The 24,053-nt window shown below is 39.2% G+C and overlaps 3 protein-coding genes across 6 annotated transcripts in view; 2 read left to right on the top strand and 1 right to left on the bottom strand.

The window, feature by feature from the left end:
• The first annotated feature begins 3,522 nt into the window (after nt 1-3,522).
• Nucleotides 3,523-4,803, top strand: LOC118629557 (keratin, type I cytoskeletal 18-like). Its single transcript, XM_036260973.1, is given in 3 exon segments — nt 3,523-3,764; nt 3,766-4,271; nt 4,274-4,803. Coding segments are annotated over 3 exon segments (1,278 nt in total).
• A 1,417-nt stretch (nt 4,804-6,220) lies between these two features.
• On the top strand, nt 6,221-9,798 carry RPS6 (ribosomal protein S6). Its single transcript, XM_036260974.1, has 6 exons — nt 6,221-6,343; nt 6,881-7,012; nt 7,493-7,703; nt 7,896-8,042; nt 9,392-9,549; nt 9,661-9,798. Exons 1-6 carry the CDS (start codon nt 6,338-6,340, stop codon nt 9,754-9,756), a joined length of 750 nt encoding a protein of 249 aa, XP_036116867.1. The 5' UTR covers nt 6,221-6,337; the 3' UTR covers nt 9,757-9,798.
• Nucleotides 9,799-9,960: 162 nt separating this feature from the next.
• Nucleotides 9,961-24,053, bottom strand: part of DENND4C (DENN domain containing 4C) — a 131,402-nt gene continuing 117,309 nt past the window's right edge. For all 4 annotated transcript variants that reach the window (XM_036260970.1, XM_036260968.1, XM_036260971.1 and 1 more), the window contains 4 exons: nt 23,111-23,228; nt 15,193-15,343; nt 13,291-13,355; nt 9,961-12,970 (listed from right to left, as the gene is read on the bottom strand). In XM_036260970.1, coding sequence (XP_036116863.1) covers nt 12,834-12,970; nt 13,291-13,355; nt 15,193-15,343; nt 23,111-23,228 — 471 coding nt within the window. In that variant the 3' untranslated portion in view covers nt 9,961-12,833. The remainder of the gene's footprint in view (nt 12,971-13,290; nt 13,356-15,192; nt 15,344-23,110; nt 23,229-24,053) is intronic.

The raw sequence follows: 24,053 nt of genomic DNA, 5'->3' as shown, positions 1-24,053 counted from the left end.
AAAAATGGGCAAAGAGTCCTTGTGCACTGTGGTGGGATTATAAAGTGGTGCAACTGCTATGGAAAACAATATGAAGGTTTCTCCAAAAATTAAAAGTAGAACTATAGTTAGCTAAATATTAATGGGGGAAAGGAAGCAAAGGGAGAGTCAAAAATTGTTGAGCATATTCAGCTGGGGAGCAAAGACCTGTTTGCTTCATCAGGAAGCTACAGCTCCACACCCTAAGCAATAGCACTATTGTCCCTTCAAGGGGATTAACACCCCTTCTTTCCCCCCTCTAGTTCAGATTGTGTGTGTGTGTGGGGGGGGGGAATCAAATGACATGTGCAATAAAGTCAAAATGGCACGGGGCAGGTCCTCTACCATAGAGGATTGTCAGTGTAACCTGGGAAAGGAATCACACATCAGGGGCTGGACCCCAATGCAAGCCTGCAAAAACTTGGAAAGTTAATTGGCTAGTTTGAAAAAGTTCCTGGCTATAATCCCAGGAGACAAAGAACTCACTCTCTCTCTTGCTCGCAACCTATGCTAGCCCTGTGTGCTCATCTGTTCTTTCTCTACAGTCATGTGGCCTTAGCAGCTACATGGCAGTGGCTGCATAGACCCCACACACAGGCTCCAGGCAAGAGCCTGGATACAGCAACAGATTGTAGCTGGGAACACAAGCTAAGCCAGCTAGATGCTGGACTGAACTATGCTTTAATATGGTACAGAAGCTCTGGACATTGACTCTATTTCTGGCTCTGAAATTACATGACGAGTTGGAGAGAGATAGGACATTGAGGAACTGCTTTAATTTTGCTTCCGGAATAAATTTTGCCACCAGACCTCATCCCCTCTTGTGGGTCCCAGAAAATGCTTTTCTTGTGACACCACAAGAACCCCACTTCCACCGGCAATAATCTGATCCAGCAATCCTGCTTCTGGGTATATATCCAAAAGAATTGAAAGGAAGGTCTTGAAGAGATAGATATATGCATACCTATGTTCATAGCAGCATTATTCACAATAGCTAAGGGTTGGAAGCAACCTAAATGTTCATCAACAGATGAATAAACAAACAAAATGTGGTATATAGATACAATGGAATTTTAGCCTGTCAAAGGAAGGAAATCCTGTCACATGCTATAACATGGATGAACCTTGAGAACATAATGCTAAGTGAAATAAGCCAATTACAAAAAGACAACTACTGCATGATTCCAATTATAGGAAGTATCTAAAGTAGTCAAATTCATAGAAAACAAAAGTACAATGGTGGCTACCAGGGACTGGGAGAGGAGGGACAGGGAATTGTTTAATGGGTACAGAGGTCTAGTTTTGCAAAATAAAAAAAGTTAAGATCTGTTTCACAACGTGTGAATATGTTTAACATTACTGAACTGTATACTTAAAAATAGTTAAGATGGCAAATAATGTTTTTTTACCATAATAAAAAAAATGCATGGGAAAAAAAAAAGAAACCTAGACTTGACTGTTTGCCTAACATTAACTAATTGCTGCTACTTCAATAAAAATAGAGAAAAAAAGGGGGGGGTCAAAGGACTTGAACAGACATTTCTCCAAAGAAGACAAATGGCCAACAAGTACTTTAAAAGATGCTCAACATCATTAGGGAAATGCAAATCAAAGCCATAATGAGGTACCACTTTACATTCAATAGGAATGGCTATAATTTTTTTAAAAAGAGAATAAACTAACAAGTGTTGGCCAGGACGTGGAGAAATTGAAACACTCATACATTGCTGGTGGGAATGTAATACGGTTCAGCTACTGTGAAAATAGGCAGTTCCTCCAGGATTTAAGCCCAGAATTACCATATGACTCAGCAATTCCACTCCTAGGTAGATACCCCAAAGAATTGAAAACAGGTACTCAAACATAACAGCACTACTCACAATAACCAAAAGTTGGAAACAGCTCAAAAGTGCATCAATGGATAAATGGATAAAAATAGTGTCCATATATAATGGATTTTATTCAGTCATAAAAAGAATGAAGTATTGATACATGCTGCAACACGGATGAACTTCAAAAACATTAGAAGCCAGACATAGAGGTCACATATTAATTCCATTTATATGAAATATACAGAATAAGTAAATAATATAGACAGAACACAGATTGTGGTTGATGAAAAAGGGAATGGGAAGCAACTGCTTAATGGGTACAAGGTTTCCTTTGGGGATGATAAAAATGTTTTGGAACTAGAGGTGGTGGTTGTACAACATTGTGACCATAATAAATGCCACTGAATTGTTTACTCAAAAATGATTTTATCAATTTCACTTCAACAAAAAAAGTATATACACAGTCTGTTTTTGTTTTGTTTTTATCCTCACCCGAGGACATTTTTTGATATTTTGTTCAGATAGAGTGGGAGGGAGAGAGAGAGTGAGAAACATCGACGTGAAAGGGACACATCGAGTGGTTGCCACCCACATGACTCAACCAGGGCCAGGGACAAACTGCAACCAAGGTACGTGCCCTTAGCAGGAACCGAACCCGGGTCTCTCCAGGCTGCAGGGCAACGCTCCAACTGATGAGCCAAACCAGCCAGGGCTATACACAGGTTTTAAATGCATAATTTCACCAACATTCTATATATTAACATCATATGATCAAACAGGATTTAGTAGAATCTTTCAACTTGGAATGTGAAGCAGGCCTAAATGCAAAACTTTGTGATACTACAGTGGAAGATGGAATGCAATAATCTAGGAAAGTAAAAATTATTTTTATTTATTTGAAATGCAGCTTTTTTCTTGAAGAAAAATATGTACTAGACAATAAATGTTCCTTCCTTCAGGGTACAGATTCAAAGTGTGGGCTTCAGAGTTAGATCACCTGGGTTCTCATTCTTGTTCTACTAGAATGTTTATGAGGACTATCAAATAAAGTTTATCTTTCCCACATCTTTCTGTACTATTAAAAGTTGCACCATTGCCCGGCTGGTGTCACTCAGTGGTTGAGTGTCGACCCATGCACCAAGAGGTCACTGGTTCAATTCCAGTCAGGGCACATGCCCTGGTTGTGGGCCCAATCCCCAGTGAGGGGCATGCAGGAGGCGGCCAATCTCTCATCGATGTCTCTCTTTCCCCGTCTCCCTTTTTCTCTCCCTAAAATCAATAAAGAAAAATTATTTACAATAAATAAATAAAAGTTGCACCATTGCTGATTCAAGAGTTACTATAATATATTCACTTATTCTCCCTCTAATGGCTGACTCCATATTATACCACACTCAGACTAAAACATACCAGAGCTAGTGTTATACTAATTTAAAAATATTTACTGCGCCCTGGCTGGATAGTTCAGTTGGTTAGAGGTTTTGGGTTCAGTTCCCGATCAGGGCACATACAAGAAGCAACCAATGAATGCACAGTGGAACAACAAATTGATGTCTCTCTCTCTCTCTAAAATCAATTAAAAATTAAAAAAAAAAAAATTACTGCTCTCTGACCTGGCACTCACTGCTGCTTGAACCTGAGTCTCGGCTTCTCGCCTTCCTCCCTGAACAACATGAGTTTCAGCACCCACTCCAGCTTCTCCACAAACTACCGGAGCCTGGGCTCCGTGCAGTCACCCAGCTACCGGGCCCGGCCGGCCAGCAGCGCAGCCAGCGTCTATGCAGGCGCCGGGGGCTCTGGCTCCCGGATCTCAGTGTCCCACTCCACCATTGTACTGGGTGGCTGGGGGTCCAGGGGCCTGGCTGCGAGGGTGGTCGGGGGTTTGGCGGGCATAGGGTGTATCCAGAGTGAGGAGACTGCAATGCCTGAATGACCGCCTGGCCTCCTACCTGGAGAGGGTGAGAAGCCTGGAGGCTGATAACCGGAGACTGGAAATCAAAATCCGGGAACACCTGGAGAAGGGACCCCAGGTCAGAGAGTGGGGGCATTATTTCAAGACCATCAAGGACCTGAGGGCTCAGATCTTTGCAAGTTCTGTGGACAATGCCCACATGGTTCTACAGACTGACAATGCCCGTCTTGCTGCTGATGACTTCAGAGTCAAGTATGAGACTGAGCTGGCCATGCGCCAGTCTGTGGAGACTGACATCAATGGGCTCCGAAAGGTCACTGATGACACCAATATCACTTGGCTGCAGATGGAGACAGAGATCGAGGCTCTTAAGGAGGAGCTGCTCTTCATGAAGAAGAACCACGAGGAGGAAGTAAATGGTCTACAAAACCAGACTGCCAACTCTGGGTTGACCGTGGAGTTGGATGCCCCCAAATCTCAGGACCTCAGCAAGATCATGGCGGACATCAGGGCCAGTATGACGAGCTGGCTCAGAAGAACCAAGAGGAGCTAGACAAGTACTGGTCCCATCAGACTGAGGAGAGCACCACAGTGGTCACCTCGCAGACTGATGAGAAAGATGCTGAGAGGACCCTCACAGAGCTCAAACGTACGGTCCAGTCCGTGGAGATCGACCTGAACTCAATGAGAAATCTGAGGGCCACTTTGGAGAACAGCCTGAGGGAGGTGGAGATGCGCTATGCCGTGCAGATGGAGCAGCTCAACGGGACCCTGCTGCACCTGGAGTCAGAGCTGGCTCAGACCCCGGCAGAGGGGCAGCGCCAGACCCAGGAGTATGAAACCCTGCTGAACATCAAGGTCAAGCTGGAGGCTGAGACTGCCACCTACCGCCGCCTGCTGGAAGAAGGGGAGGACTTCAGTCTTAGTGATGCCCTGGACAGCAGCCACTCCATACAATCCGTCCAAAAGACCACCACCCGCAAGATTGTGGACGGCAAAGTAGTGTCTGAGTTCAACGACACCAAAGTTTTGAGGCGCTAATGGCAGAAGTGGGGCATCCCTTGATGGGGCAGGAGGCCAATAAAAAGTTCAGAGATCACTGAACATTAAAAAAAAAAAAAATTAGCCCTCGCCGGTTTGGCTCAGCGGTTAGAGCATCGGCCTGCGGTCTAGAGAGACCCGGGTTCGCTTCCCGCTAAGGGCACGTTCCTCGGTTGCAGTTTGTCCCCGGCCCTGGTTGGTCGTGTGGGTGGCAGCCACTCGATGTGTCCCTTTCACGTTGATGTTTCCCTCTCTCTCTCTCTCTCTCTCTCTCTCTCTCTCTTCCTCTCTCTCCCTTCCACTCTATCTGTACAAAAAATGGAAAAAAAAAAATTACTAAGCACTTACTACATGCCAAGCACTTTGCTGCAGCCTGATCTACATACCATGGTAAAGTTAAGACCCGAGCTGTGACTTTATTTTTCACCTAGTATGGGAGACAGACCATCAACAACTCATTTATCATAATTAAGTTCTATAAAGTAAAACAGTGCTGTACTAGAGAAGAGAGGAATACTATTTGAGACTGTGGTCAGGAAAGTCTCTTAGGAGGGACATCTAATCTGAAAGACCTGCATGGCATCCACCAATGGCAATAGGTGAGTCTGGGACTGGAAAGTTTGTAATGCCAGGATGAGTTCGCAAAGTATTTAACTTCAGTGAAAAATAAATGGTAAATTTCCACAAAGGAGTAATATGACCCTGGCCGGTGTAGCTCAGTAGTTGGGAGCGTTGGCCTGCGAACCCTAGAGGTTGGAGTACCTGGGTTGCAGGTTCTACCCCACCCCGTTGGGGCACTTCTGGGAGGCAACCAATGCATGTGCCTCTCTCCCCTCCCTTCCACTCTCTAAAAATCAGTGGAAAAAATATGCTCGGGTGATTATTAAAAAAAGAATAGATGGCAGAGGCAAGATAGAAAGCAAGGAAACTATTTAGCAGGCACGGATGGTGACCTGGGCTTGGGGTAATTTCGATTACTGGCTAGCGCCACAGGGTGGCTAAAAGGGTTATTCTGTGACAGAGCAACAACGATGGCAGAACTGTTGGAAGGCAAGCAAATGATAGAGTATTTAAGGGAAAAACAAATCAAGGTTGTCAGGGTGTCCTGCTGTGAACACCGCAATCAGGGCAAAGCACGCCCCTCAACAGTTAATCCTCCGACGGAGTCCGAGGTACAGGAGAGCCCAAGAAAGCTGAACTCGGACCCCGGTAGCATCAGATGCAAAGTGTCGGAGACAGAGCTGTGGCTGCGCTCTAGGCAAGGATAACACGAGAAATACCAGGGTGGGGAGAGCCTAACCTTCAAGACTAAACCGGCCAGCACGCTAAAACTCCACCACAGGTGAGCGGAAAACTGCGAGGCCACCTCCGGACCGCAGGCTAGCTCCACCTACGGAAGTGCCGATTACCCACAATTCCACTATCTCCGTTCTTTTGCCAATCTCGCGAGAACTGGAAGTGACTATGTGATCTGGGCTAAGCGGAAGTTGGGCCTCTTTTTCGTGGCGCCTCGGAGGCGGTCGGCTGCTTCAGGATGAAGGTAGGGAGAGATGGCGGATGTTGGGTTAAGTTTGGGGAGCGTGAATCGCGCCCCAGAACACGGCGTTGCCACAGTTGTAGCTCTCCAAAGCCCCGGCTCTAGGTAGAAAAGGGTCTGAGGTAGGAGGAAGCTCTCTCTCATGGGACTGGAGCTCCTTGGGAGAGCGGATGGCAAGGGATTGCCGCTGGAGCTTCGTGGGGCCGGGAGCGTAGTGGTGGCGGCGTTCTAGCGCCTAACCCGGACAGACACGGCCCTGCTGTAGGTTAGGCTCCCTAGTACAGAGGGTGAATGGCTGCGGAGCACTCTCGCTCCGGGAGTCGTGCCGCGAGCTTGGTAAAAGACGTTCTATTTTTAGCGTGGTGCTTGTCGCGCGTTATTATGTACACACGTGCTCTATAGTGAATCAGTCGGGATCTCAAGTTTCCTGCTGACTGTGGGGATGACGCGGATGGCATTTTGCAGGTGGGATACCTTTGTAGGTGGTTTGGCAGTTTTCATAAAGCTCTTTCTCCACCCCACCCCACCCTTAATCTTTAGCTGAACATCTCTTTCCCAGCCACTGGCTGCCAGAAACTCATTGAAGTGGACGATGAACGCAAACTTCGAACCTTCTACGAGAAGCGTATGGCCACAGAAGTTGCTGCCGACGCCCTGGGTGAAGAGTGGAAGGTAAGAGTTGCCGACCGGATTGAATTGTTACGGCTCTCGGAGAAGTGGTAAACGCTATTGGTAACTGGTATGTGTGATGGGTTTCAAACTCCTGGTCCTGTCCGCTGACCTTGGTTAATGGCTCCCAAACGTCATCCTATGAGGAAGAGCTATGGCTTGGCCGCAAGCTAATGCTCACCAAAGGGTGTCTTTAAAAGTTCCAAGGAGGAGGGTGGTTGGCTGGTTGGTTGTTGCTGCTTTAGTTTCTTAATGTAAACTTTCTTCCCTGGGAACTGTTATCTCAGGTGTAACAGGTTAGAAATAGGGCTGATTGAAGGGAATTTGCTCATTGAACTTGGCAAATTGGCAATGTAGACAAACCTGAGTGGCCAGAGGAAAGTTTTAAGTTTCAAATTGTACTTCATGAACTGTACTTAACTAGAATTGAGAATTTACTCCAGAGGCCAGGGTCCTTTTATAATGTATCATTGTATCCTGCAGGGCTATGTGGTTCGAATCAGTGGTGGGAACGACAAGCAAGGTTTCCCCATGAAGCAGGGCGTCTTGACCCATGGCCGTGTCCGCCTGCTCCTGAGTAAGGGGCATTCCTGCTATAGACCAAGGAGGACAGGAGAGAGGAAGCGCAAATCTGTTCGGGGTTGCATTGTGGATGCCAATCTCAGTGTTCTCAATTTGGTCATTGTAAAAAAAGGTGAGGCTTGTGTTCTTGATCTCAGTTATGGTTGACATTGATTTAAAGATGAATTGTCCAGATGCGCTTTCACTTGCCGTATCCGGTGTGACCAATGGGGTTGTTTTGTTTTTACCAATGTGTAACAATAATTTAGGTTCTATGTAAGGAAGTTGAATTAAAATCAAATGACTTTGTTCACATGTCTCTCAGGGGAGAAAGATATTCCTGGTCTCACTGATACTACTGTGCCTCGTCGCCTGGGTCCCAAGAGAGCTAGCAGAATCCGAAAACTTTTCAATCTTTCTAAAGAAGATGATGTCCGCCAGTATGTTGTGAGGAAGCCCCTAAACAAAGAAGGTAAGGGGGGATTATGAAATTAAAGGTTTGCCTAATTTCAGTAATCTGTCACAAGTGTTGAGTGCTCACTGGAAGATAAAGGTTGTGCCTGCAACTTAACTGGAGTTTTAGGGAAATTTTGAAGTGGGTCAAGATAGATATGCAGTTGGTATTAATCCTTGTTACATCCAGTGCTCTCTATTTAGAGTGTTGTAATTTTTCTTGAAAATATTCTTGGTAGTCATTGATATACACGTTTATCCATAGATAACTTGTCAGACGTTAAGTTCATTGATGCTGGGTTAAGAGTTGGAAGAATGATAGAAAATTCTAGGGCCATGATTGAAAGTGGTCTCACCCTTCACATACTTCTGCTCTTTCATATCATAGATTCTAATTTTTTGTTTGCAAAATTTCGTCAACTGAACTTGATTTAACTCTGACCCTCATTTTCATCTGTGAGATGTGGACAGCAATAGTAAGGGTTATGAGAATTGGAAGTTAAAAAGTACTGTATTCAGAATACTAGGGAATGGGGTGGTTGAGATTTTGGAATTTTAAGAAGGTATATTGTTGAGCAACATGACCCATCACCAGTGCAGTCTGTGGCTGCAATGCTTTGTAACAACAAGAACTAGAATAAATAGCATGTCAGTTCAGGTTGGGTTTTGGTTTTCAGGTAAACTTATAAACTGGCTTTATTAAAAGTGTTCTTGGTCATCCACTCCAAATATTAGGACACCACCTATGTGTCCAGGTACTATTTTAAAGGTTAAGGATAAAGCATATCAGCTACATGAAACTTAACACTTTAAAAAATAATTGACAGTTGTACGGGAGTTCCCCATAATCACACCTTAGGAAATGCCATCAGTGTAGTAGGTGTGCTAGTTGGCAGGTGTTTTTAAGATGATTCTTGTGTCTATATTAAGGGATTGTTTATTTCATTTTAACAGTGGACAGAAAATCAAAGTGATAGAAACAAAAGTTTGAAGTATGACTTCCTGGTTAAGAAAATTAATGAAAATTTACATAGATCTTGAGCTTGATGTCCAAACTAGGCATGACTTAAATGAGCCTTCTTATGAAGGATTAAATGTGCTGATTAGGAAAACAGTGGCAGCTAGTAAGTCAAGCTAGCCTGGTCATTTTTTAGGAGGACTTCATTTGGACAAATATTTTGTATCTTTGTTGACAGTGGTATTTTGAGTTGTAGAATATTTCAAATTTGATTCAAAAGGTTTCGTACAAGTTTTTATAGATACTTTTAACTGAAGTTTGTGTCTGTTTCTCAAGTTTTTAAATTGTAGATGTGGATCCTAATGAACAAGGGTTTTGAGAAGTGATTAAGCCATTATCTAAATTTTTAGGTAAGAAACCTAGGACTAAAGCACCCAAGATTCAGCGCCTTGTTACTCCACGTGTCCTGCAACACAAACGTCGGCGTATTGCTCTGAAGAAACAACGTACTAAGAAAAATAAGGAAGAGGCTGCAGAATATGCTAAACTTTTGGCTAAGAGAATGAAGGTCAGTCTGAGATGATAGTGACGGGAGGAGTCAGGCCTCACTTTGGGTTTGCACTTTTAACGCAGACAAGCCTTGGCTTTGACTGATTTTGTTTTGTTTTGTTTTGTTTAGGAGGCAAAAGAAAAGCGCCAGGAACAGATCGCCAAGAGACGTAGGCTGTCCTCTCTGAGAGCTTCTACCTCTAAGTCTGAGTCCAGTCAAAAATGAGCTTTTCTAAGAGTGACAAATAAACAAGAAATGTCAAATCTCCTTTACTGACTTTTCATTGGTGATAACATTTAGATAAATGAGGGGAGGACAACTCAGGTCACGTAAAAGGGAGTGTCATGGACAGCAATCTGACAGATATACTGTGATAGTGGAAGAGACATCCACGACGGTTTCTCTCAGGAAAATAAATGACTAGAACTATTAATCTTCTATATGCTTTATTTTGAGGAATACAGTTTTTCTTAAACATCTATGCACAATACATGAAAAGTGTCCTTGTGAAGATGGACATTTGTCATATGTGATAAAGATAACTTAGTTAATGGATACCATTTTGCAAAAGTTCACAAAGCTTTAAAAACCAGTGCAAATTTACATTAACAGAAAGCTTTTCAACTCCAGTGAATTGTCATTCATGCTTTTGTTCTATTTCACACTCTAGGGAGTTGACTATGTTGCATCAATAAAGGATGCACAGAGAGAAAGTAGTATGCTTTTTCTAATGTGCCACATCTGATCTCTGGTCATTTGCAAGGTCTTAAAAAGAAGGCACATTAGTCAAGGGTGAAGAAAAGGGGCTCCTTATTTGCTGAAATACATTTTAAACATGGGTGAGTAAAATTTTCAAATACTTTAAACACAGATAAGTTCCCATATGTGGCCAGAAGGAAGATTTCTTACACAACAGTAAGAGATCCTCATTGCTCTTAAGACATGGTATTGGTTACATAACATGAACAGTCTTAATAGGCAATTGACAATGTACTGTATAAGTCAAACTTGAGCTTAAAATGGAAAACACTGCATTTTAAAAGATGCACCAAAAAGGACATATAGTCAGAGGGGGTAACTTAAAGCCAAAAGGCAAGTCTGTATAGCCCAGAATTCTATATTAACCAGTATACATGTGGTTGACCCTAATATACAAACCATAAACCACACTTCTTTCTGATTTTACTCCCCTAAAGCAGACTGATAAGGCTTGCCTATGCCTAGACTGTTATAAGTGTTTATGAACCAAAAATGAAGTAGAAGAGTAATTATCCCTAAGTTAATGGGAAATTGCTGCTCATTAATCATGCAGGATGCCGTAATCGACTTAAAATGCTGAAGTTAAATTAGACTATCAAATCTAAAAACAGTATATGGTTTTAGAGAATAATCTGATTTGAAAGACTGCATATTGAATACCGTGCTACACCTCATTCTAGACATTTCAATTTCTATGTCATACAGATCGAGTGACATATGATGGGTTTTTTTGAGGGGATATACACGTTTTTAGTGGCACCCTTTCTGTGGCAGGTGCTAGAAAAGGGATTTAAGTGATTTTAACACAAATCAGCTTCTATTTTTAAATGACTGCAGCAGGCTCAGGTTTCCAATATATAATGGCTATTATTTAAAGTTATTAGAAAATTTAAAATTAGATACAATATAGTCATATTTGTAAATGTGTAAGGAGATCTTCATTACAGGTTTGTTTTTTTTCGTGGGAAATAATTTTGTATAAGGTTACAGAGAAGAAATGGAAAAACAGACAATACTGGAATTCTAAAGATTACAAAGGTTCAAATTAATTGTATACACTTTAGGAGGCAAACAAGATTTTTTCCTTTTATTTAACCTCCGTCTTTTTACATGCAGGAGTAATTACAAACTTTCTGTTGGGGCACTAAATGTTAATTATTAAAACTAGTACCAATTCTTAAGTTGCAAAAATATATACTCTGAGATAGTGCAAAAAATCCATTTTTAAGGTAATGAGAATTATACATAATTTCAGACAAGTACTTTCACGATAAATTGAAACTAGAATTCTGCATAGATCAGATTAACCCTTAGATGGTGAAAGACTGGTACAACTATGTAAAAGATTACAGCTGGTGGAAGGGAGGTTGGTGCTGTTAACTACCAGTAAATGTTTTTTTGTATCCACTGATTTAGTCATATAATTACTATAAAACACACAACCACTGGCATTTTAAACTGCAGTTAAGGCAATCTTACTGTTCCTAAAGGGAATTTTTAACAAAAGGCATAATTGTCAGGCATGTGAGGTCATGATTTTATTAAATCTACTGGCAACAAGCTCAATAGCTTTAAAATATTAAGACTTAATTGATCATCCTAAAAAACAGTATTTACAAATGCACAAATAAGCGTACAAATCTATATATATTATACAAGAATAAAACCACAGTGCAAGTTTATCCCACAGGTTTTTAAAAGTGACCAATAGCAACCTGAACAATTTCAGGTCCAAAGACAATATATACAAGCATTTTAAACATGTTCCAATTTTGTGAATTATGAAGCCAATTTAATTTCATTTAAATTGACTGGCTCATTTATTCCCATTTCAAAGTTGTTGCATATTATCACGGTTTTGGGAAGTAGATGGAAGGAAGTAACCGGATATATTTAAGATACAATCAATTAAGGAAGATAATATAAAATATGAAGAGTGAAGTTATATATTAAATTTGAAGTCAGAGGCAAGGCAGTTGTCATTAGACTTTCAGGTAACTTGGCGATGAATGACTACAGATGAGTTTAGTAGTAATTTAATAGACCCTTTTCAGAAAACTACAACATGCAATCTATAAATTTCAATAAATATGGCTGTATGTACACATTACCTACACAGCCACACATATATACACACATACACAAAGAGTTGCTCTTACAATTGAGATATTTCATCTGTATTGGGATTAGGCAAGTTTCCATCAATTTGTCATTCACCAAACTCAATTGGCTTCAAATATAAACAAAATGCCAAGGATGAAGACAGTTCCTCAGCAAATGACTACAAATATTGCGGAACCCAAACAGTTTTCAGCAGGGGCAGATAAACCATTCAGAAGTTGCAAATTTTCAGCATTAATAAATCTGCAGCATTTTAATGGAACTTTTTCGCTGTGAAATGATCCAGTATGAATTACATTTCATTATATATAGTCCCAACAGTTACATCATTTCAGTTTTCACCCATTCTTAACATTTGGAACAAACCTTGAATGTTTCCAGATAATCTACCCACCCCCAGCACTGTGTGTCAGAAACGTATTTTAAATGAGAGGTGCTCCAAAACACTTCCTGCACCATTCCACACTGACACTTGGTGGAACATCAATTTTCTGCAACTTTTCAAGGATTTCTGAAGACAGATTATTGTATGCAAGTCCATATTCATTATCAAAAGCCTCTGAAAGACAATTTTAAAAATGCCATTGGAATTTGTTAAACAAGTCATGCACTTAGAAATAGTAGTCAATGGGAATAAGGGGAAGACATCTATAATACTTTCAATACTTAAAAAGACCTGGAACTTAAAAAAAAAGGTAGTCAAATCATATTGTTTTATATACACACACACACACACACACACACATACTGCATATTCAGAAGTAGAAATCTTTCTAAAGGCAAGTGGAGTATTTGCCCCATACCACATACAATTTTTAAAATTACCTGAGAAAATAAAATCTAAGAAAATAGAAGGTAATCCCAAATTAACCAACTTACCAATATCAATATTCTCTCTTCCAAGAGACACCAATGATAAGAAGAGGATTTCTCTATATAAACTCCTATAAAACAAATATTTTTAAAGTTCATAGGCAGAGTATTAAAATAAACATGTGAAGGTGTTTTTGTTTTTTTAGATCCTCACCCGAGGATATTTTTTCCATTTATCTTCAGATAGTGAGGGGGGCAGGGGACATCCATGCCAGGAACCGAACTGCAACCAAGGTACATGCCCTTGAAGAGAATCGAATCCGCAACTCTGGTCCGCAGGCCAACGCTCTAACTGCTGAGCCAAATCGGCCAGGACACATGAGGGCGTTTTTAAGTGGTAAAAATGATTAAGTTTTGTGGTCTAGTTAACAGTAATGTACCTATGTCAATGTCCTGGTTTTGATATGTACTACAGTTATATGAGATTGTCACCTTTGGGGGAAGCTGGGGGAAGGGTACACTGAATTCTATTTTTGCAACTACTTCCTGCAAATACCTATTTCAAATTAAAAAGTTAAGAGTTAATGGGCACTGCCTAACAAGTGTGACTCAGTGGTTGAGCATTGGTCCATGCACCAAGAGGTTGCTGGTTCAATTCCTGGTCAAGGCACATGTGAGGTTTCGGGCTGTATCCCCAGTTGATGTATCTCTCTCTTTTCCTCTCCCTTCCTCTCTCTCTAAAATCAGTGAAAAACATTACAAAAAAAGTTAATGGGCGTAAAGCTTCACAACAAGATAATTAAAAATGGTTTATTTTAACTTCTAATTTTTAAACAATATAACTGTTCTAACTTCTAATTAAAATTTACAAAAGCAGAGTCTTCTCTCAGTGTGGAAGGTGGTGTGGTCTCTTTACTATCTAATCCAACAATAAAAGATAAATCATCTTTATTTGGCTTGTAAACATAAAAATGTCACAAATGCAACTTTAAAAATAAGCTTCATGGCTCAGTTGTTAAAAATAAACAACTTAAGCCATGGCTAGTTTGGCTCCGGCTCCATGGTTACAGCGTCAGCCCATGGACCAAAGAGTCGAGGGTTCGATTCTGGTCAAGGGCACATACCTCAGTTGCAGTTTGGTCCCCAGCTCTGGTCAGGGTCATGCGGGTAACAACCAGTCGATGTCTCTCTCTCTCTCTCTCTCTCTCAAGATAAATGGAAAATATTCTCGGGTGAGGATTTTTAAAAAATAAAATAAAACATAAGAAATAAAATGGTTTGAGTATTTACATAGAACAAAAAATTAGAGAATAATGCTGACTCTGATAATGCTCCACGTAGCTTTTCTTTAGATGCTTCAGAAGCCATAACAAGTCATTTCTAATATTCCTTCCCTGCCCATATACTACAGATATGCTTGAAACTAGGTGCTCTTTAGACTGCGAAAAGGTCATCTCTACCTCAACAAGAGGATCCACCCATTTTCATTATCAATTACATAGCACTAAGCTTTTCTGAAGCTGCCACTGCAAATTCACATATGCTGACACTAGGACGAGTACTGCTTCCAAGCACATTAGTAGACGACAGAAGAGAATCAAGAGAGCTCCAAAATTGTTTCTACTCCTAAACCCATTTTTTTACGTCCCTCAAGTAAAGGAAAGATGTGTGGGTATGACAAGGCCTGAACAAGTAGAACATATGTGTAACATCAATGTTAACAAATTCAGAGGGTTTCCAGTGAATGGCGTTAATGTTTCCTGAAGATTCAATACACTTTTGAAATGAATTACCTCCTAAATTTAATCTACTTCCCCTGCCCAACAGACATTTAACTTGTGCTCAAGTATGAATATATACATTTTGGTAGCACTTTTTAAAATAATCAGGTGTTCTACAGTGAATATGTGTTTCTTTCACAACTAGAGATAGTTTAAAATAATTGAGTGGCAAATACTGAATTCTTACCTTTGTCTTTTCTTGTCTGGCTTCATTTGCTGTGAAAGCAGGTTGATGGGTTTAAGAACATCATTATGTTGAATACTCTGCCTGATGGTTTCTACTAAAGTGCTTGTTGCTTGTTGTTCCTCTGACAGGAGAGACAATTTCTTTTCAGAATCTAATAAAAAAACAAATAAAAGAATATATTTATCCACTCTAATTAAAGAAGTTTTTCTCCAGATTGTAGCATTTTCTAGTTTTCTCTTCAACATCACTTCTCCCTCACTAGTAAAGTTATGCGGCAATGGAACTGGCTAAAACATATTTTTCCCACTTTCTTCAGATAGAAGACCTGTCCCTTTATCCTTTCCCTGAACTTAGGGCTTCCTGTTTGGGGCTGGGTTGTGACAGCTGTGTACTCTGGCGGACATCTTGTGGCCACAAGCAAACTTTACTAATGGAAAAGCAGACACAACAGAAGGAGCCTGGGTCCCTGATGACAGAGCAATTTCCTATCAGTCCTGGAGTGTCTACTTCAAAATTTCTTTGAGAGAATAATCTTTAAGTGCTTAAGTTTCTATTATTTTCTATTAAATATAGCAGAATATAATCCTAATTGATAAAAGCTAATTCTAGAATTATGAAGAATAAACATTTATATAGATTTCAAAAGTGCTTCAGTGGTATGCTGGAATTGAATCATACTAACATAAAAAAATATACAAACTCAACACAGTGTACTTGGCTCAGAAAAAAGGAAAACTTGAATACTGCAAGTAATTCCAGGAGCCATATAATTTTATTTATAGTCACAGTTGAGATTGGAATATGTATCCAATAATCCCAGTCCAGCCTCATCCTAAATGCATGTCATAAAGTAAGCTGTATTTTTCATACAGTACAGCCCCTTAATAAAGCACAGTTGCCTTAATAAAGGCAACTAGTAATACTTCGTTTGTGTTCAATCAAATAAATAGCAAAATTCTCTGTTACAATATAAGAGAAAGTACTGGCTCCTACAGGTTTTGATCCCAGCTCTTATACCTGCTAAATGTTTCCTTAGAACAGATTTGATTTTCATGCTATGTTGTGATTTTAGTGTCTAACCCAAATATATAACTTCTCTGTCCCTCCTTTAAATCAATTTAAAAAATAACACCATTACTGAGATATAAACTCCCAAATCATTTAATTCACTCCTTTAAACTGTACAAAATAGTGGTTTTTAATATATTCTGGGAGTTGAGCAACCATCACAATCAACTTTAATACATTTTTGTTACCACCAAAAGAAACCACCTACCTTTTTACCTCCTCTATCTTCCCAACCCCTCAGCCCTAGGTAACCACAACTTTCTGTCTACAGGTTTGCCTATTCTAGATATTTTATATAAATGGTATCAATCATACTTTCTGTGCTCTTCTGTGACTGGCTTCTGTAATATTTTTAATTTCATCCATGCTGTAGCATGTATGACTATTCAGTACTTGTTATTGCCAAATAATATTTCATTGTATGGATATACCAAACTTTATCTATTCATCAGCTGATAGACATTTAGGTTTTTTCCAGTGTTTGGCTATTAAGAAAAATGCTGCTAAGAACAGTGTATATAATGTGGATGTATGTTTTCGTTTGGGTATATACCTAAGAACAACTGCTGTGTCATATGGTAACTGTTTACTATTTTGAGGAACTGTGAAACTGTTTCCCACAGCAGCTACACTATTTTTTATTCTAATAAGCAGTATATAAAGGTTTCAATTTTTTATATCCTCACCAACACTTATTAATATCTATCCTTTTGATTACAGTCAATATAGTGAGTGTGAAGTGGTGTCTCTTTGCAGTGTTTATTTGCATGTCCCTGACATCTAGTGATATTGAGCATCTTTTCATTTGCTTTTGGCCATCTTCTTTAGAGAATTATCAGATCCTACTATTATCAGGTCTGAATGTGTATTCCCCAAATTGGAATGTTGAAAACCTAATGCCCAATGTGATGTTATTAGGAGGTAAGGCCTCTGGGAAGTAATAAAGTCATGAGAACAGAATCTTCATGAATGGATTAGTGCCCCTTTTAAAAACGCATCAAAGAGATCCCTTACCCCTTCTGCCATGTGAGGATATAATGAGAAGTCTGCAATCTGGAAGAGGGCTCTTAACTGACCATGCTAACACCCTTCTGATCTTAGACTTCTAGCCTCCAGAACTGTTAGAAATAAACTGTTGTTGTTGTTTTTTTAAATAAGCTACCCAGTCTGTATTTTGTTACAGTAGCCCAAATGGACTAAGACAGATCCTCTGTCCATTTTTTAAAAAAGAGTTATTTGTCTTTTATTACTGAGTTGTAGAGTTCTTTATATATTCTCTTAAGATATATTACTTGCTAATATCTTCCCTATTCTATTCTCTAGCTGACATTTCACTTTTGGGATGGTTTTTCAGCAGTTTTTCACTTTGATGAAGTCTATCTATTTTCCATTTGTTTGTCTTTGCTGTTTGTGTTTTTGGTTGTGGTGTAGCTAAAGAAAACCTTGCCCTACACAAGGCCATGAAGACTTACTCCTATGTTTTCTTCTAAGTGTGCTAAAGTTTTAGTTCTTACATTTAGGTCTATGATCCATTTTGAGTTCATTTTTATGTATATTTGAGGAAGCAATCCAACTTTTTTTTTTTTTTTTTTTTGCATGTTGCTCCCTTTGTCCCAACACCATTTGTCCCAGTTCTGGAACTCTTGTTGAAAGGCAACTAACTATACATTAAGGGCTTATTTCTGGAAACGCAATTCTATTGCACTGACCTAGACTGTCTATCCCTATGCAGTATTCCACTTTATTACTGTAGCTTTGTACTAAATTTTCAAATTGATAAGTATGAGTCCTACCAATTTGTTCTTCATTGTCAAGACTGTTGGGCTATTCTGGGTCCCTTGAATATACAAATGATTTTTAGGATAAGGCTTGTAAATTTCTGAAAAAAGGCCACCAGGAATTCTGATAGGGATTTTGCTGAATCTGTAGCTCAATTTGGAAGTACTGTCAGCCTAACAATATTAACTCTTCTGAACATGGTATTTCTTTCCATTTATTTAGGTCTTCTTTAATTTCTTTCAACAATGATTTTAGTCTTTAAAGTATAAGTTTTGTACTTCTTTTAGCAAATTTATTCCTGTACATTTTATCCTTTTTTATTGAATTTATTGAGGTGCCATTGGTTAATAAAATTATATAGGTTTCAGGTACACAATTCTATAATACATCATCTGTATATTTTATTGTTTGTTCATCATCCCAAGTCAAGTCTCTTTCCATCACCATTTATGCCCCCTATGTCCCCTTCTACCTCTCCCCATCCCCCTTTCCCTCTGGGAATCACCATACTGTTGTCTGTGTCTGTGAGTTATTGTTTTTCTTCACCTTTTTCACCCAGCCTCCTGAATTTTATTGTTTTTAATGCTATTATAAATTGAATTATTTTTCGATTATTTATTGAAAGTGTATAGAAATACAGTTGCTTTCTGTATATTATTGTACCCTGCAACTCTGCTGAACTTATTACCATGTTTTATGTATATATTCCTTAAGATTTTCTATATTAAGATCATATAATATGCAAATAAAGATCGTTTTAGTTATTCTTTTACAATTTAGATGCCTTTTATTTTCTTGTCTGATTGCTCTAGCAAGAACCTCCAGTACAATGTTGAACAGAAATGATAAAAACAACATCCCTGTCTTATTCCTGTACTTAGGGGACTAAGTATTATCTTTCACCATTAAGAAAACGGTGGATTTTCATAGATGCTCATAATCAAATTGAGGAAGTTCCTCCCTATTTCTCTAGCTGGAGTGTTTTTAACAAAGTGTGACGGATTTTATCAAATGCTTTAGCTATGCCTATTAGGTGATCATGTAGATTTTGTCCTGTATTATATTGATACGGTTTATTAAATTAATTGATTTTCAAATGTTGAACCAACATATCATGCTTGGGATAAACTGTATTTGGTTATGGTTGTACAATCCTTTGTATTGTTGGATTTGGCTTGCTAGCATTTTGTTGAGAATTTTTATGTCCATATTCATAAGTGATAAAGATTTTTAGTTTTCCTTTCTTATGGAGGATGTCTAGGGTCTTTGTATCAGGGTAATACTAACTTTCTCACCTAAATCTCCAGTTTCCAAGAGTGTTCTCAGGCTTGAAATTCTCCATACTGTGTTCCATTTCCTTTGGAGAGAATTTTAGAGCTGTCTGTTCTTGTGGCCTACCTCTCTTCCTGGGCAAAATCTCAGCCACTGCTCAGGCTCAGAACAGTGGCCCTTCTCTTGGAATGACACTCCTGCTTTGTGAACAGGGTGCTGGGTGGGAGCAATAGCCTCTGTCTTTTCAGTTTGCCTCTTAGCATAAAACTTCTGCCCTATAAGCAAGATGCAGTAAGAACAACTGGGACCCCAGCACCCTTGGCTTGCCAAAACTGGGGTAGAATGGCTGCCCAATGAATGGAGGCTGGGTGGAGGAAATAAGCCTCTACCTTCCCCGGAATTTCACCTCTGTGGTAACAGAGCTGAGAGAATGAGGATGGCTGGAAGCTTCTTTTCCAGGGAGATGCTGAGACCCTGACTGGGACTGAAGGGGAACAAGTTCTAACTCAAGTGCCATAGAAACACAAATATTTAATGGAATTTAGTATACTTTCTTGAATGAATGAATGAATGTTCATTTGCTCTATAGCCTTAGGCTTTTTTCCCTTTAATAATTTTCACCAATTATAATTGTTTTACTGAGTAGGTGGCGGAGCTCCTCACACTGCCGTTCCAGAAGTCATCGCTCACTTAATCCTTACGTCTTTTAATCTTATTTATATGCCAATTCTTCTGCATATAAAGCAGCTAATTAAGTAAAGAAACAAGGCCATTCATGAGAGCTCTACATTTCATCCCACCAAACATTAGAGAACATTTTGAATCACTTGTTTATTTCATGATGTGCCGACAGATCTAAATTCATCTTAAGCCAACTCCATTCTAGAACTAATCTGCCTGAACCTGTACCCTCCCCTCACCCCATAGACTCTGGAATGGGCACAAAGGCTTGAGTTAATCACAAACTATCATTAATCCTTCCTCCACCACTTAGCCCTTCTTCCAGGGTAGGTGCCCTCAGTGTTTACCAATCTTTTAACTAACTCGACATGGCATCAGAGCCCCAGTATCTGCTTCGTTCCCCTCAATCACCCCTGCCATTCCTTTCAGAAGGTAGGTCCACGTCTTAGGGGGATGTAAAACTGGTGGTCTGGGAATGAACAGTACGGGGATTCCTTTTCTGTCTGCTGTGCCCAGGACTGCTTTATGTAAGTAAATTCCCTATTAAATCAAGCTGGACTTGTCTGAATTATATTATGGCCTCTTGGCTCCTTCAGCATATGGGGATCACTTTACATACATGGCCCTTTCAGTAAACACAAGAGATACAGGACAACAGCTAAAGAAATGGCATCTCAAATTCTATTATTTTCAACCATAAAATTTTTTTTTCCTTTACTGATTTTTTAGAGAGAGAGGAAGTGAGAGGGAGAGAGAGAAACATCGATGAGAGAGAACATCAATTGGTCACCTCCTGCATGACCCCAACTGGGGATCAGGCCCACAACCTGGGCATGTGTCCTGGCCAGGAATCGAACCAGCGACCTCTTAATGCATGGGTCAATGCTCAACCACTGAGCCACACCGGCTGGACTAGCATAAATTTCAAAGTTACTCTGCTCCTGCCTAAAAACCATTCAGAATTGGAACTAAAAACAAAAAGACAAGAAAAACTTATATTTAACCATAATTTTGTGACTGGCATATTTCAAAGGAAAACACTGGATTTTTTTTCTCCCAGTTTTAAGTTTAAAAAATTACAAAGTAGTGAAAGATTGTTTTGTTTTTTTTTGTTTATTTATTTATTTATTTATTTTTTTTTAATGAAGTTTTATTTATTTTTTTGTTACAGATATTTTACCTTTTTACCCCATTGGCACCCACCCCCCCCTTGAAAGATTGTTGAAACGTATAAAACTATAAAAAACAGTAAACTTTTCCCTTTCTCTTTTGAGTAGCCACTATTAATAGCCTGGAATATATGATTTTACACCTTTTCCTATGTATATATTAAAAACACATATGTATATTTTTTCAATTTATTTTCTACGAAAAGGGGAGATCAAATACTGTTCTGCAACCCGCCTTTTTATCACTGAACGTACAGTGGGCATACGTCCTTTCATACACCCATATACAAAGGCCTCTCGTTCTTTTTCTTGGCTGTCAACATTTTATAGCGTGGATTTTTCACAAGTCTCCCGTTAGGTATTTACTTAAAGTTTTTAATCATTATAAACAATCTTGCAGTAAACACCATTGTACAGAGAGCTTCATACACTGTATTTCTGTAGAAGACAGTTGTTTTACAGTGTTTACTGAGTTAAAGGGTATCCACAGATTAAATAGAGATAATGGTTGCCATATTGTTCTCCAGAACTGTATGTCACTTTATACTTCTAGCAGTACATCCAAGTATTCTTTTCCTCCATATCCTCGACAATATTGGGGTTATCATTAAAATTTTTTGCATCTTGATGTATCTAAGTTTATATTTTTCCTTCTTAAAATTATTATTTCAGCCCTGGCTGGTTTTGCTCAGCGGTTAGAGCATCGGCCTGTGGTCCAGAGAGACCCGGGTTCGGTTCCCGCTAAGGGCGTGTACCTCAGTTGCCATTTGTCCCCGGCCCTGGTTGGTCGTGCGTGGGTGGCAGCCACTCGATGTCTCTTTCACGTCGATGTTTCTCTCTCTCTCTCCCTCCCACTCTATCTGAACTAAAAATGGAAAAAAATGTAGAGTGAGGATAAAAAAAAAGTTATATTTCACTAAATAATAATGAGATTGAGCATTTTTTCATATTTGTGTTATGGACTGAATTATGTCCTCTTCCTCCTCCCACTAAATTTATATGTTAAAGCTCTAACCCCCAATGTGACTACATTTGGAAACAGGGTAGGGTCTTTAAATGAGGTCAGAAAGGTGGAGCCCTAATCCAATATAACTGGTGACTTACAAGAACAGGACACCAGGGAGAGATGTAGGTGCACAGGGAAAAGGCTGTCTGCACGCCAAGAGAGGCCTCAGGAGAAACCCAAACTGCAACACCTGATCTGGATCTTCCAGTCTCCAGAACTGTGAAGTAATGTCTGTTATTTAAGCCACTCAGTCTGTAGTATTCCATTAAGGTAGCCCTAGCAAATTAATACAGTTTGTATAAGCCATTTCATGTTTCTTCCACGAACTTCCTGTTGATATCATTTGCTCACTCACCTATTCGGTTGCCTGTGGTTGCTAATTGACTCAGGGCTTCTGAACTGGATGATAACCCTTTAAACCCCTTTAGAATGTAGAAAAATACATTCTAAATATGAAAGAGTAAAAATGAGCTAGAATCTTTGAGACTAGTATCCATATAACTGAAATTACAATCATATTCCAACACATCCAAAGTTACTCTTCCCACTATACAGAATTTAGTCTCCAAATATCTAACAAATTGGTATTTGACAGAAAAAATCACAAAATAATATTCTTTAACTCACGTGGGGACCTAGTTAAATGGGTCAATACAGTAGTTAAATGGTTCAATACAATAGCAAATCAATTTGAATCAAAATAGAATGTTGGAGAGATACTGAAAACAAATACAATAATTTAAAATAACACAAAAGAACTTGTTTCTCTCTTCACATTAATTCTAGCCCCCCCATTCCCAGTAGTCCATTCTTGTCTATCACTAAATAGTACTGTCCTGTATGGATAGCCTGATCCATGATTTGCTTATTCATTCACCTGTAGATAGATATTTGGGTTGCTTCCAGTTTGAGTCTTTTATGTCTTTAATTCTATTTTACTTACTAAAATTCCTCCATGAGACATATAGAGGTTCTCCTGGGTCCTGATGAAGGTTGATATTATCCCATAACAGCTGAATGTACACAAGTTTGCTATCCTGGGACAGAGATGATAGAGGAAGCTAAAAAAGATCAATAAAAAGTATTAGTACCTCAACCATAAAAATTACCAGGGAACCTAGCAAAGCTTGATTATATAAAACAAATGAGTTCTTTAAAAACTCTGAACCTAAAATTCTGTGCAACAATTTTTATTTAGAACTGAAATTTTATGTTTTTATTATTTTTTGAAATGTAGGTTTCTCATTCTAAATTTCAAGGGCTGGAATTACAATGGTAACTAGCATAGTGGCTACATGAAAGATTAACTGCCATTACAACAAATTTTAAGGTAAAAGTAAGTGCAATAGTTTCTACTATCTCACTGTACTGAGTACTACTTAAGATAAATGGGTCATAATAGTTTGTAATACTTTTAAGGTTGTGTTGTGCCCCTGGTGTATGTTTGGGGTATGGGTGCCCCTCAGTATTCAGTATCATAAAATGAAGGAACTCTGGGAGCTCACTCTCCAGTAGATCAGGGAGGGCAGCACAAGTGAGTAGGAGCTTTAGAGTCAGTACAGCCAGAGTGGGATCTTGGCTCCCCATCACGTACTAGGTATGTGACCTTGCAAAAATTACTTACTTTCTCTAATTTTTAATTATATAATCTGAAAAATATGGATTATATAAGTCTTTTTTCTACTTTCAATTGTATTTCGTATTGGTTTCAGATGTACAGAATCTGGGTCTTTTACAATAAGGTTGTTGTGAGAATTTCAGCTGGGAATATGATAATTCAGAATAAAACCTACCTTTTCTAGCCACCCTTGCAACTAGAAATGACCATATAACTAAGATAATGACAAGTGAATACATATGGAAATATTATGTGCAACTCCAGGAAC

Source organism: Molossus molossus, unplaced genomic scaffold (genome assembly GCF_014108415.1).
Source record: "Molossus molossus isolate mMolMol1 unplaced genomic scaffold, mMolMol1.p scaffold_m16_p_14, whole genome shotgun sequence".
In the NCBI taxonomy this organism is placed as follows: Eukaryota; Metazoa; Chordata; class Mammalia; order Chiroptera; family Molossidae; genus Molossus; species Molossus molossus.
The sequence above is the reverse complement of the archived record's forward strand: the minus strand, read 5'-3'. Positions and strand labels throughout refer to the sequence as shown.

Coding starts and splice junctions, on each gene's coding strand:
- RPS6 (XM_036260974.1), top strand. Junction 7,013..7,492: donor CCCTGGGTGAAGAGTGGAAG/GTAAGAGTTGCC, acceptor TGTATCCTGCAG/GGCTATGTGGTTCGAATCAG. Junction 7,704..7,895: donor TTTGGTCATTGTAAAAAAAG/GTGAGGCTTGTG, acceptor CATGTCTCTCAG/GGGAGAAAGATATTCCTGGT.